Raw genomic sequence first — 14581 nt, forward strand, 5'->3', positions numbered from 1 at the left:
AAAATTTCCAGGCCAGTCTGATCTTAAGACAAATTATTGAGTATGATTGAAATACTAGAGCAGTCTCTGTAAAAAGCAGATGCGCGTTAGAAATTAGAGAAACTTAAATTGCATCGATAAGCCTGAAAGCTGTTTTAAGTCTATTGCTGCGCCAGGAAGGAAAGAATTCTCCCCTGCTGGGTTGACCTCACAGCTCCTACAGTGGGCATTCTTCCGCAGAGAGAAGGGGCTTGCGATCAGGCTCCTGAGCCATGCTTCCGCTCCCAAAATGCGTGTATCCTGCATAGGCTTGCACTTACAAGTTGCTCATGATCCTAATGCTTAAAAAATATCACAAGGGCATCTACTGTTACAATTAGACATGCGTTTATTTATTTTTTACACGTATGGGGAATTGATTTATCAGTCCACTTAAAACCTAAAACCCAACTTGATAGAGGCACAGAAATCAATCAATGAAATTCAAACTGCTCTCTTTTCCACAGCAGAGGCATGCGAGTCATTTACTTTTAGCAATAACACATTTAAAAAAATGGTATGTGATTTGCTATGAGCATTGCTACTGTGGCTTCCTGCCCGAGGGCACCGACACAAAGGCTGGGGACCTTCCTTAGCCACTCCCCCCCACCCCCACCCATGCCCCTTTCTTTCTGGCTCCTTGAATAACTTATTCAGGAGACACTGCGATGGAGTCCTGGGAGCTTCCGTCAATAGCTCTGATGAGTCAATAGCTCTGATGAGGCTGAGTAGAAACTTGACAAAATTAGACAGAAAATTTAGCATCTAAGATAGTCCAACAAACTGAGAGGGCAGGGAATGACTACTCCAGGTAGGAGGGAGGGGTAAGGAAGCAAACTGGCAAAAATCACGTTGCCCCCAACCCCACAAGCCAGTGAATGGGAACCAATGGATTCCACCTTCACCCTTATTGGCTCCTCGAGGTCTTGCTGGTTCATCCCTCCTTGCCCCTCCCACCTCCCCACCCTGATTTAGGCCTCTGCATCTTCAGTCTAGACCAATATATGCCTCTTTCCAGGTTTTCCAACTTTTCATCATCTCCAATTCCTCCTCAGCCCTGCAAAGAACCATGTGATAACCCTGCTCACAATCTTTAATTGCCCTTGATCACCCAGGCCAAGACACTGAACTCCTGCGCCTGGCTTACAGAGGACTCCAGAAGTCATCCAACTACCTGTTCAACCTGATCTCCCACCTTCCTCCTTTGAACTTTACTTTCCAGAAACTTGACACTAGTCACCATCCTGAGATGTACCATGGTCTCCCAGGTCCCTAAACCTGTGCGTGATGTATCACTTCCCCGAGAGGAGGGACTGCGTCCACCCTGCGCGCACATGTAGGACTGAGACTGGCACTCAGCAGGCACACTCAGTAAATACGGGTTAATGGAAGACTGCTGCTTTCCCACCTGGAAGGCCCCACCGCCCCTGCCTGGCAGTCCCCCAGCCAGCCTTGATTCTGGGTTTGGAAACTACCTTTTTGCACAGGGTCCTTCCTGAAGACTGAGGGGCTGTCGTTTCTCCTCCACTCCCACTAGACTTTGCACATGTCTTCACCATCACAATCGTAACGCTACATGCTTACTAACGCAGGAATTTGTTGGTGGGGCCACTTTTTCCTCCTTCCCAACTAAAAAAGTAACTTGAACACAGAGTCTACACCTTTGGATATTTCTATCAGGTTCTCCAAAAGTTCTGATGTTTTGTTATTCTGGTTGTTTTGAATTAGTGACATATTTTTTAAAATAATTTCTTAAAAGCTGAAGTATAACCCCTATAAAAGTGTCCAGCTCAATGTATTATGGCAAAACAGGCATACCCCTACACCCACGACCAGATCCAGAACATTACCAACACACAGAGGCCCCTCATGCCCTCCCCTCAGACTCTATTGATCCTAATCCTGACTCCTAACACCAAAGATTAGTTTTCCTGTTTTTAGGCTTTATATAAATGGGACCAGACAGTATGTACTCTTGTGTCTCAATTCCAAAGGCGGTATTTAGCATGGATCTGGCTATGCGAACCCTGTCAATTTCACCCACAGAAACCACCACTCCTCCAACGGCATTAGTTCAGACCAGTACAGAGGTTATTTTACAATTAATAAACACGAAGCTGTTTCTTTCATCGTCCTCTCTAGGCTCTCTTAGAATGGCAGAGGCAGCGATAGATCCTGGTGCTCATCGCTGACTGATTTCTAACCGGCCTTATGTATACAGTCACATTGGATTCCCTGGGCGGTGAAAACAGTTAATATTCTCAGTTGCTAACTGAAAGGCTGGAGGTTCAAGTCCACCCAAAGGTGCCTCGGAAGAAAGATGTGAAGATCCACATCCGAAAAATCAGCCACTGAAAACTCGACAGAACACAGTTCTACTCTGGGACACATGGGTGGCCATATGTCAAAATCTACTCGACGGTAACTTTTTTAGAGTCAAAGCGGGACTAGCGCTGGGCGAGCAACCCTGGTAGCAGGACACTGGTTCCAGATGCCTAGGAAGGAACTGGATAGGTACCCGTATGTGAGCCTTTGAACAAACCCTCCTAAGGAGGTTTACTATTACATTATAAATGGAACTGTATCTTTTTAGGTAGCCCAAGTCGGCACTTAGGTTAACCATTGGGAAGAGGATGACCTTTGAGGCTTTGGTGGATACCAGCTGGGGATCATGAAGTAGTTAACAAAAACTGTTCTTCACTAGCCAGAAGAAAAATCTTTGAAAAATTCCTGCTAGGTGCGGCTTCAGCACCTTTGCCATCATGAAAGATTTCTTCCGGAGCTTTTATAATACCTAACACACAGATTTTATAAGTTGCAATATCAAGCCCAGACGATAGCCCAGAAACCCTCCCTGCTGAGCTGAGAGCTGTGCAGAAATCTGTGTCTGAGCCCTTCAAAACATCAACTGGATCCTGCCAACAGAAATAGTTCTTGACAATTGCTCCTTGTTATCTGAGGAAAAATTCTCTTTGACTATTCAGGATCATAAATTGAATACAAGAGGAGATCCAGTAGACAAATGTTTTGCCCATGTGAAAATAAGAGCTTATATTGTCTTATTCAATTATAAATTATTAAAGGAAATGAAAGACCGTTAGGATCATCCTTTCCTAACAGAGAGATCTTTTTGTCAAAGGTACTGTTTTCCTGAAGTTACTCCAACGAAGTATTACACGTGAGAAAATTAAATGCGCTACCAAACCCATCCTGATTTCTGGTACTCGACCGATGACCTGCTTTCTGATACTCGACCGGTGAGTATCACAAAGCAGGAGAGAACCCTATAGAGTTACAGACATCTGAAATTAGTGATGTATGCGCACATTTATAACGCTGAGACTTGTATACCACCCAGGGTTTGCTGGGGAGGACGGTGCTACTTTATTCCAAACCAAGCCACTGCCAAGGAAATTTCACCACAGATTTAGGATTTAGGTGAGTTCTCAGAGCAGTAAAAATTACAGACATTGAAGATGCCGTGAGCAGGTATCAGAAGGTTGATATATGCAATGTAGTTTTCAGTGTGGATTTCACTCCTTCTAATACATGAGAGAGATAATTGCTGCTGGCTACACCATCGGTCTAAAAGCATACTGCAGTTCTGAGAGCGAACCCATGACAACCATTTCAACAGGAAGCCCATGAATACTGCAGCTCTGATCTTCTTAGCAATGGAGGCTGGTGTGAGGCAGGAGGTGCTCTAGAACTTTTCTCACCTTCCTGCTTGACAGTGATGCCTTTGTCGAGAAGGTTTTACTACAAGTTAGGCTACGGAGAAATAAATAAGAAGTCTCGCTTGTCAGGGTCTCTCCCCTTCTGTGTGATCCCTGTCCAACAGGGCAATAGAAAACACATGCTGAGATATAAGGTCCCTCCTTCAACCAACAAAAGAAGGCTTCAGGTGAGCATGATAAACACATCAAAACAAACAAGATATACTAAAAGTGGGGGGAGTTTCTCCCAGATGGTGGGGGATACAGACCCTTGAGAGCCTTTAGACTATGACTACCACCCACTGCTAATAGATGCGGATGTTCAAAGCATAGCTTTACTCCTATTTTTAAAATACGTAATACTTCATACAAACGTTTCCAAGGAGATGTGTGACTCAACTTAGACCGCAGATTGGAGAAGAGCTGTCATTCTAGAGGGATAAATCAGATTTGCTCAGTCCAACCCCAGAGGGCAAAAGAAGAACCAATGGGAGACAGCCAAAGAAACGCAAAAATGTAGATGCTATTTAAGGAAGAACCTTCTAACAATCTGTGTTCGCCAAAAATGGAACCGGCCGACTTGAAAAGCAGAAGTGTTCCAGCAGAGGCTGGGTGGCCATCTGTCAGGGATGGGTGCCCGGGGGGGCTGGCTGAGTCGGTCTCGTCTGATTCTGAGAGTCTGGGGGCAAACGAACAGGTTTAACTCATCGCAGCTCAGGAAGAAATCTAAATGCACTGGATGAAAGATGTTAATCGTTCCAGTCTGAGGCTCTGCCTGTTCTCCTTCTGAAAACTGATGACAATTTAAGTTACTCAAGGGAATTGTTAGATTCTCCAGAGTGCTTGTCATGCCTTTTTCTACTTCCTCCGCCAATTTTTGGGCATACCACGCTTGCTAGAATCTTGAGAACACACACACACATACACAGGCAAGAAAGAGGGCAAAACACCCAAGTCAACAATGTCTGGCATCTCTAAAAAAGGCAGGTAAGAAGCTGAAATTGGAAAAAATAAATTAAAATTAAACTTTGGACAATCTTACAGAACGTATCTATTTGGGCTCCCCTCATTTCTTGTTATCAGTTAAGTGAAAATTCTATGCACAGGCAACCATGATTCTTTCAAGTGACATGCTTATGGGGAGGGGTGAAGATAAAGGGGAGACAGTTTGGTGAAAAAAGAACCAAGATGCCTGTGCAAAATGGGATTTCTACATCAGGCTCAGAACCCATGACTGCTGACAGTTTTGTGTGAGTCCTATGCAGTCCTGTGTCTCTTATCTCTCTCCAAATCGTGGGAATAACCTAATCTAGAACACAAAAATACTACCCAATGAATGAAGGCTTTGAAGGACTTTGCAGAGTTAACAGACTTTGCAAGGTTGCATAAAACGCAGCATTATGAACTCGGCAACACCCACCGTGTTCACTGTCTTCTTTTTAGTTTCCCACATGTTCCTCCCCCCACCCCAAATGAAACAAATCCTGTTAGAAACTGTTGTTAGATGCTGTCCAGTGGATCCCAACTCACAGTGACCCCAAGTGACAGAACAGAACTTCCCCTTAAGGTTTTTGAGGCTGCAATGTTTACAGTTGCCAGGTCTTTCTCCTGACAACCTTTCAATTAACAGCCAAGCATTTAACCACTGTGCCACCAGGGCTCCTTGATAAGAACAGGTACACTTGTTCTTAACCCAAGTAAATGTAACACAGGTGATAATACTGAAGTGCTACAGGCTTATCTCAATAGCAAACATTTAAGTTATAATCAAGCAGTCTCAGGCGTACCAACCACCATTACACTCAGAGAATGAGGTAACGATACCTTTAACCTGATATCAGGGCAACAAGGAAGGGAGAGAGGCTCAGAAGAAGAAATCCTGGCAATTAAGATCCAGCAGTCTCCGCTTCAGTGCCCTCACACGGCCTGTGACGTCACACTGGTGTGGGCCCCAGCTGCCACCTTAGCTATACCGCCCAGGACTGTGGTATGAAAGGTCATTAATTTAAGAGAGGGAAGAAATTCACCTGGCTTCCAAGTGCTTTTTGCTATCTCCTTTTCTACGCATAAAGGCCATATAGAAAGATTTTGTTAAGAGACAGAAAGCTATACATGACACACTTCAGAAAGACTTGCTGGAAAGATAGAGGCAGAGCGGAAGACATTTTCTGAGGTGGTCATCTCATTTCAGGATCCTCTTGAACTCTGAGGCAAGAAGAGAGAAATATGTGCAGGGGTCCAAAACACACAGGAGTGTAAACATTCACAACTACAAACCCTAAAATTCCTAGGAAATGACAAACATGATTAGTCCTCCAACTTGATCTCTTAATTTTCAGAGATTAAAAAAAGGCCAACTAGAAAGATGTCAAGGAACAAATTAAAAAGCGTGAACAACCTCCCCTGGAAAAGCCCAAGGTTTTCTCTTTCCATCACGAGAAACAATTTATGTCTATCACCTGGGGCCTAACGAACAGGACACTTACCTAGTGTGTCTTTCAGATTTTTCACGAGCGAGCCCTTCTTCAAGCTGTTCTTTCTTTCCACATAATTGGACGGCACGTACCCCGTCTTGTTGGCTGCGTTCCGCACCCGCCACCATGTCTTGGAGTCATCCAGCAGCCACAGGCGCTCATTCTTCTTGATGTCAAGTTCCTGATCCTGTTGGGCAGTGTAATCCCACTTTGCTATAACAATCACTTCTTCTGTCATCTTTCATGGAGTCCTTCTGCCAGCAAAACATTTGGAGACGCTTATTAGAGAACCATTCAGATGCCTCATCCTTTGCACCAACTTGAAAAATCATGCATTTACAGCTTTTATTACAACTCTGCAACCTGTTGTCTCCTGGGTCTTGAAATACTCAACCTTAAAATGACCTTCTTTCAACACACTTTCGTATTTTGTTTAGAAACAGCAAACTTATATAACAAATCCTATGTTCCTGCTAGTTTTAAACACTGGGGATTCTGCGTGCTCTGCCAAGAACGAAAACAAATTTTCAGAAAAATCTAAATAAAAATATAACTGAATGTGTTCATTCGATAAAATAAAACCAGCTCCTTATAGCTGACATGTTTACATCCATTTCCTTGGGATATGCTGAATTTTATGAACATATTTAATAAACACAACCCACCCAAACTGCTCCTGCAAATTAAAATAAATATAGTCCTGAATACAATGTGGTATTTCTGGATTGGATCCTGAAATAGAAAAAGGAAATGGGCATAAACACTGGTGAAACCCGAATAACACCCAGAGTCTGGTTAATGGTGATGCACCAATGTTTATCTTGTGTTTTTGACAAACACACAAGTGTTCAGTAAGACGTTCACATTAGGGGAAGGTGGGTGAAGGTGCACAAGAATTCTCTGTAGTGTCTTTGCAACTTTTCTGTAAATATGAAATTTACCCTGAATAAAAAGCTTATTAAAACTAACAACAAATAAGTACAGTATATTATGTATCTAGTTAAGTATCCAGCAAAATGTACTTGGTAACTAAAGGATTATAAACTCGTTGGCGCTGAGTCAATTCCAACTCATGGCAACCCTACAGGACAGAGTAGAACTGCCCCATAGGGTTTCCAAGGAGCAGCTGGTGGATTCAAACTCCTGACCTTTTGGTTAACTGCCAAACTCTTAACCACTACACTACCAAGGCTCCCAAAATGAATATATAGTTACCAACTATTTCAGCAACTTAATGCCTACTCGGTAGAAGACAGGCCAGTATCCTTTCAGCAGAAAAGGTCAATATTTAGTCCTTCAACTGACTAGAAGTTTCCCCAAAACTAAGAAGAAAGGAATGCTAGACTCTTAATTTAAAACTCCCTTCAGCCCTGACAGAGAGTTCTCACTATTTTACGGGGGTGGCTTCAGGATTACAGAGAGCACCTATGTACAGTAATTCCTTGGAAGCACAAATACTATTTTTTTTTTAATAAATACTATTTTTAAATAACATGACATTTTCTACTAGACAGTAAAGAAATTTATAAATAATACATGCCCTCCTCTATCACGGATTAACTTCCAAATTTACAGATAACAAACCTTTTGGGAAGAAGGAAATGTTTAATAAGCCTTATGCATAATGTATAAAATATCCAAGAGGATATCATTTACACAAAGCTCATTTCAAAAGAACTAATTTTGTTATCTTGAAAATCTCCAGTCCATAACCATGTATCTCTCTAACGTGACCTTTATGTGTTTTTAAAGTCATTCAGGCTGTTCTTTTTAAAATAATAATGAGAGGGGCTACAGTAAGGCGAACGCAGTTCAGAGAATACTCCGTTTGAAAACCAGGTTTGTTTCTTAATTACACAATTTTCAAAAAAGTTTCTAATTAGAACAGTTCATTACTTAAGATCAACCATGACCTAACCAAACAAAGCTATTTACTAATTTTCTACTGTATGAACAGTGGAAATCCTGGTGGTGTAATAAAGAGCTACGGCTGCTAACCAAAAGGTCAGCAGTTCAAACCCACCAGGCGCTCCTTGGAAACCCCCTGGGGGCAGCTCTGCTCCATCCTACAGGGTTGCTGTGAGTTGAAACTGACTCAGTGGCAAGGGGGTTTGATTTTGTTTGGTTTGTATGAAGAGCAATTAAGTAAGGAGCTGGCTGGGCAAGGTCTGCCTCAGGGGTTCTCAATCCTGATCTCAAGTTAGCATCACATGGGGAGCTTTAACCCTTTGGTGACCCAATTATTTTCTGCTTTGAATTTTTTGTTGATACCATGTGTTTTCATTAACGGAAGCTTGCTGAATCATTGAGTGTGTCTGAATTTTTGGTAGGTTAGTATGGATTTTTTTTCTCGCCCCCTTCCACAAGCCTACCCTAAGTGTTTAGTGGTACATATAAAATACCAATATCACGTATTCCCCACTGGGGTCTACTGGTACACCTGTGTAACAAATAACAATTTTCAAAATTTCTGTTTGTCCTACCAAAAATTCAAACATCTCATACAATACCCTGTAAAAATAATCATTTGTGGCACATGGCTGTCTCTTCGGTTTCAGACAGTATTAAAGGCGCCTGTCTTGCAGCAGCACACTATCAGTGGTACAGCAACTTCCCAGCAAACCCCAGAAGCTGAAAAAGTTCATGGTCGCTATATATACCACCAGGCACGAGAAATTAAAAATGCGCTTGCCTGAGGCTGTACCACAGACCAATTATATCAGAAGCTCTAGGGTGAGGCCAAGGTATCGATAGATTGTTAAAGTTCTCCAAGTGATTCTGACAGGCAGCCAGGGTTGAAAACCACCAGTCCAGAGAGAAGACGTAGCGGCTAGCCTGGGAAAGGCCTTAGGGCTCCAAAGCTAATCACAGTCTTGTTGTTGTTGGATGTCCTGGAGTCCAATCCAACTCATAGAGACTTCATGTGACAGAAGAGAGCTACCCCATAGGGCTTTCTTGGCTGTAATCTTTACGGAAGCAGATCGCCAGGCCTACCTCCCGCAGAGCCACTGGTGAATCCCAACCGCCAATCTTCCAGTTAGCTGCTGAGTACTTAACCATTGTATCACCAAGTCTCCTTAATCACAGTCTTAGGAGGCAAAAGCCAAACAAGACAGAACAGAGCTAGAAATCCCCTCCTCATGGATGCTTTCCTGAGTAGCAACCGTGACACTGGATCTGTGGGCTGTAATGAAGGCGTAAATGTTCAGTTTAGGGAAGTACACAAGCTCTGAGTACCAAGTATACCATAGGTAGTTCACACATGTCAATTCAATTCACATCAACTTAATCTCGACCCACCCCTTTTGGGGAGGTTTCATCCTTTAGGAGACTGGGAATCACAGAGATCAAGTGGCTTGTTTAATGAAAGAGTCAGGATTTGAGCTCCAGTCCCAAATCTATGCTCATTTGCTCATTTTGGGGTGGTTAGGGATCTAACGTGTGGTCTGTATTCTGATAGACTGATTCGAACCTAAGGAGCCCTGGTGTCACAGTGGTTAAAGTGATCGACTGCTAACTGAAGAGTCTACAGTTTGAACCCACCAGCCACTCCACGGGAGGAAAGATGTGGCAGTCTGCTTCCGTAAAGATTGCAGACTTGGAAACCCTATGGGGTAGTTTTACTCTGTCCTATAGGGTCCCCATGAGTCGGAATGGACTTGAAAGCAATGGGTTTGGTCTTTGTTGTGGTTGTTTATACCAATCTAGAAAATCTCTGATTCTAAGAGAGATGAGAGTAAAAAGTTCTTAGGTGACTCCATGGTAACTAACAACAAAAAATGTACCCAGGACGACTGGTTGTTCCTTGGCTACAGCAATAGGTAATTTTAAATCTATCCTGATTGATTACTGACAGCCTCCCATGAACAGAACCGATTCCGAAGGCCAGCCAGCCAATCAACAGCTGCCTCACTCCAGTGAGAGTATGTCAGAAGGCAACCAATCAGCAATAGTCCAAGGCAGTGACTTTGCATCCATGGTTAACCCTTTCATCTCATGGGTACCTTGAGGGACCGATTACCTTTTCAGCATCTGGGGTTCACTGGGAATCAGCTGCACCACTGACAGTCCATGCTGCAGCCAGGCAGGGGCCTTTATGACTTTTGAAACCTAAGAAACGGGCGTGTGCTGCAAATAGCTGTTTTTACAGGGTATTATACGAGGTGTCTGAATTTCTGTTAGGAAAAATAGAAATTTTGGAAATTTGTATTTGTTATACATATGTACCAACAAACCCTGGTGGGGGCTCTGGGGTATAATTAGTGGTATTTTGTGTGCACCACTAAACACTTAGGGTAGGCTTATAGGAGGGGGCGAGAAAAAAAAGCCATACTACCTACCAAAAATTCAGACACACTCAATGATTCAGCATGAAAACACGTGGTATCAACAAAAATTCAAACTAGAAAATAATTGCTTCGCAAAAGAGTTAAAAGGTCAACCAAACCCTGAACCTTATACTTCTGCAAATCTAATACCTAAATGCACACATCCGAAAACCCTTCAAAAGATTAGCTCTTCGCTCAGGAGGCTCTGGCTTTCAAGCACACCTCTCCCCTGATTAAAATGCAACACATTCGGCTTTTTCAGATACTGAGTTGAAGCAGTGAACAAAGCACCTCACCTGTGTCTGAATTACCTCGCATGTAAAACAAGCTGCCTAAATGTAATGCTAAGTTCTCTCCCACCTTCCTCATTTATGAAGCAGCCTGCCAGATAACAGCCAAGGTCACTGCCCTCATGGACCACAAACCAAGCGGGAAGAAAGAGTCACATAAAAAAAATATATGGGAGATGAAAGAAGACAGTGGGTGATTAAGCTGCCAATAAATGATACAGACCACACCTGCCACAAGAGCTGAGAGAAAAGGACGGTAACCGGGACTTGGAGAAGGATCAAAAGGAAACAGATTTAGGTCTTAAAAGATGGGAAGGAAGTGACCAAGCAAAGCAGTAGGAGGAGGCATCCAGGCCAGAAAGTTGTTTAAGCAAGAACCAGGTAGGAAGAATATGTTACTAAGAAAAAGAATGAAGAATAGTGGAAGAGACTAATTAAAAAAAAAAAACAACACAGGATATATATTTGTGAATCTTTTTTCTTTCTTTTTGAAGCCATTTCAATGTGAAGTACTTTGTTAGAAAACTCAAACTTAATTTGCTTCCAGCCAAGGTATATATCAAGGAATATACCATGGACTGCCAGAAGAACAAACAAATGTCTTAGAAGAAGTACAGGCAGAATGCTCCTTAGAAGCAAGGATGGCAAGACTTTACTTCACATACTTTGGACATGTTATCAGGAGGGACCAGTCCCTGGAGAAGGACCAGCATGCTTGGTAAAGTAGAGGGTCAGCATAAAAGAGGGAGATCCTCAAGGAGATGAACTGACTCAAGCCTAACAATGATTGTGAGGATGGCGCAGGACCTCACAACTCTACTGCACAGAGGGTCCCTATGAGTCGGAACCAACTTGATGGCACCTAACAACAACAGAAGCCAAGGTATCGCTCAGCCCACCACCCCCCAATCATTGCTCTTCACTTCTGAAGACGTTTGATCTTCCTTTTGTTCACCAGCGCAGGTTGGAAAGGTCGATGGAGCCCACACCAGAGGGTTCTGCATGCAGGGCAAGAGTTCGAATTCCAGCCCTGAGGCTTTGGAAAACATTCTTAGGAGCCCCACAGGGAACACAAGTTATCTTCAGTGAAGTATAATTTTCTGTGGCATGGAGGATGGATTGGAATAGGAAGAGACTGGAGATGAATCAAGATCAATAAAACTAGGCAGAAAAATGAACTTAAATTTCTAATATAGAAAAGCCCCAACAAAAGAAAGTCTGAAAAAGTGCTTTCTAAATAAGTGACTACTGAAATATTACCTCAGAGATGATACTGTGATTTAGCCTAAGACAGAATCATAGAGGTCAAGTTCAAAGAATAATGTGTCTTTCCCTCTCCAGCTTAAGTTCAAGGAAACCTAATTTTCACCTTCATGAACTACAGCTAGTTATCAGTGAGATCCAGCCCACGGAGAGAACAGCCAGCTGGTTGGTATCATACAGTTAGGTCACATCTTACATGTCACATTACTACTCAGGAATAAAGCTCAGCAGGGAGCTCAAGTTACGTCGAGTAAAAGAAACTGAAAAACTTCATGAACTAGGCTGCTTTTTTGAGTCTTAGGTGAGAGAAGGTTAAGAGAATGAAAAATAGAAACAACAGATACAAAAAATTCCTTGGCTCAACAGTTTTCACTAACCCCTAAAATATCATCAATCCTATTCTGAGACCCCCCCTTTTTTTTTTTTTTCTAAAAACGATCCCATTTACTGCTTTCTGCTGTGTAACATACTGCTTATAATAGCCAGTGCCCCCATGACACCCCAAAATGGTCACAGATATTTCTAAAGAGGTCATGGAACCAAGCTAAACCACTTGGTTGTAATGGCAAATAGAAGACAGGAGTCAAAAATCTGGGGTTCTAAGCTTAGCTGAACCATTGGTGTAACTTTAAGTCCACGTTGGGCTCAAGCTTACTCTATAAAATGGAGATAATAGCATCTACTTAGGCTCACAAGACACTTTTGATACCCACGAGAAACACAACAGTGTGTTTAAGAGTGGGGTTTACAAACAATAGTTTAGCTTAGCTAATAAAAGAATGTCTGCCTTGAGCACTGTGCTCTTTTAAGATCTACCTATGTGGGATCACAGTGACAACAGCAATCCAAAACGTTAGACAGGAAGCTTAGGGGGCAGTGAGCTCCTGTTAGTGGGGGAGGAACAACTCAAAGAACGTAATTAACGTCTGAATTGTACCTGTAGAAAATGGCTGAATTGGTATATGCTCTGCTGTGTATATTCTCAAGAAGAACAACAAAAATTATTTAAAAATGTGGGGTTTCAGGTCATACAGATACAGGCTGAAGTCCTGCCACATCACTTGCTGTAGCTGAGGTTCACTTAACTCCAGCTTCCACTTCCAGAAAATGAGAGATAATAATAGTACCTACAGCTAGAAAAGGCCATCATGTTTGGTACAGGGTCAGCGAAAATGAGAGAAACCCTCCATGAGATGGATGGACACAATAGCCCAACAATGGGTTCAAAATACCAATGATCATGAAGATAGCATAGGACTGGACAGTGTTTTGTTCTGTTGAACATCAGGTCGCCATGAGTCAGGTGTGGCTCGGCAGCAACTAACAAAAACAGTAATACTTAACCTGAAAGGTTGTAAAGAGAGCACCAAGTACACTGAATAAACACTCAAGAACGGTAGCTACAACGTAACAAAAGGCCTCTATACAAAGTAACACCCACACTCCATAAATAAATGTAAGGTGGGTTTAAGCTTTCTGTTGATTCCTACATTCATTCTATCAGAAGGTACCACGCATTCTTCCAGGGCACCTGGGGTTCCTCGGTAAGGGAGACAGGCCCCGTCTCTCTCATCATTCAAGCTCTCCTCAGAGATAACTCCCCTGACTGTCTTAAGTCAGTATCATTGTCCCACCCTCTGCTTCCCAGAGGTCATTTAGGATATAACCTATTGTTTCATTTTCTCAATGGCACTTAAACACCACCTGAGATTACCTATTCAATTACTCATTGTCCAACCGATCATATTCCCAAAACCCCAGTGCCACTGAGCTGATTCCGACTCATAGCGACCCTGTAGGACAGAGTAGAACTGCCCCATAGAGTTTCCAAGGAGCGCTTGGCGGACTTGAACTCCCGACCCTTTGGTTAGCAGCCTTAGCACTTAACCGCTATGCCACCAGGGTTTCCCCCAATCATATTAGGTATCAATAATGGTTATTTAGGCTTCAGCCACCTGGTTGAATGGAAACTCAAGGTAAAGGCAGGCTGGTGATTCAAGATTAATATACATCTGCCCATCCACTCTTCTACCAACCAACCAGCTTAGCTAGCCTCAGAGACCACCACAGGCATACAGCTTTAAAAAACTGCCCATCTCACTTTCCAGTATAAGTAAATCTTAAATGGAAGAATTCTGATTTCTTGAACTCAATTCAAAATACATACATACATGCATAAACAAACGGATCAATAAAACAAATCTAGCATTTTACCTCTATCGAATTAATTTTAAATTTCAGAAAAATAAATTTGTGTACATGTTTTTTTTTATACACCAAAAAGACCAAAAACCCACTGCCGTTGAGTTGATTCCAACTCACCGCAACACCGTAGGACAGGGTGGAACTGCCCCATAGGATTTCCAGAGCTGTAAGTCTTTACAGAAGTAGAGTGGGCATCCTTCCCCCTTAGAGCAGCTGGTGGGTTGGAAATTCTGACCCTTTGGTTAGCAGCTGAGTGCTTAAACCATTGCGCTACCAGGGCTCCTTAC

The 14581-nt window shown here is 42.7% G+C and overlaps 1 protein-coding gene across 4 annotated transcripts in view; it reads right to left on the reverse strand.

Annotated features, from left to right (window-relative positions):
* The window catches only part of NCK2 (NCK adaptor protein 2), a 169903-nt gene that overhangs the window by 42386 nt on the left and 112936 nt on the right, over positions 1 to 14581 (reverse strand). For 3 of the 4 annotated variants that reach the window (XM_049856975.1, XM_049856976.1, XM_049856977.1), the window contains one exon: positions 6221 to 6462. In XM_049856975.1, coding sequence (XP_049712932.1) covers positions 6221 to 6446 — 226 coding nt within the window. In that variant the 5' untranslated portion in view covers positions 6447 to 6462. The remainder of the gene's footprint in view (positions 1 to 6220; positions 6463 to 14581) is intronic. The other variant, XM_049856978.1, reaches the window with a different exon arrangement.

The sequence above is a fragment of the Elephas maximus genome, chromosome 17 (genome assembly GCF_024166365.1).
Source record: "Elephas maximus indicus isolate mEleMax1 chromosome 17, mEleMax1 primary haplotype, whole genome shotgun sequence".
Classification (NCBI taxonomy): domain Eukaryota; kingdom Metazoa; phylum Chordata; class Mammalia; order Proboscidea; family Elephantidae; genus Elephas; species Elephas maximus.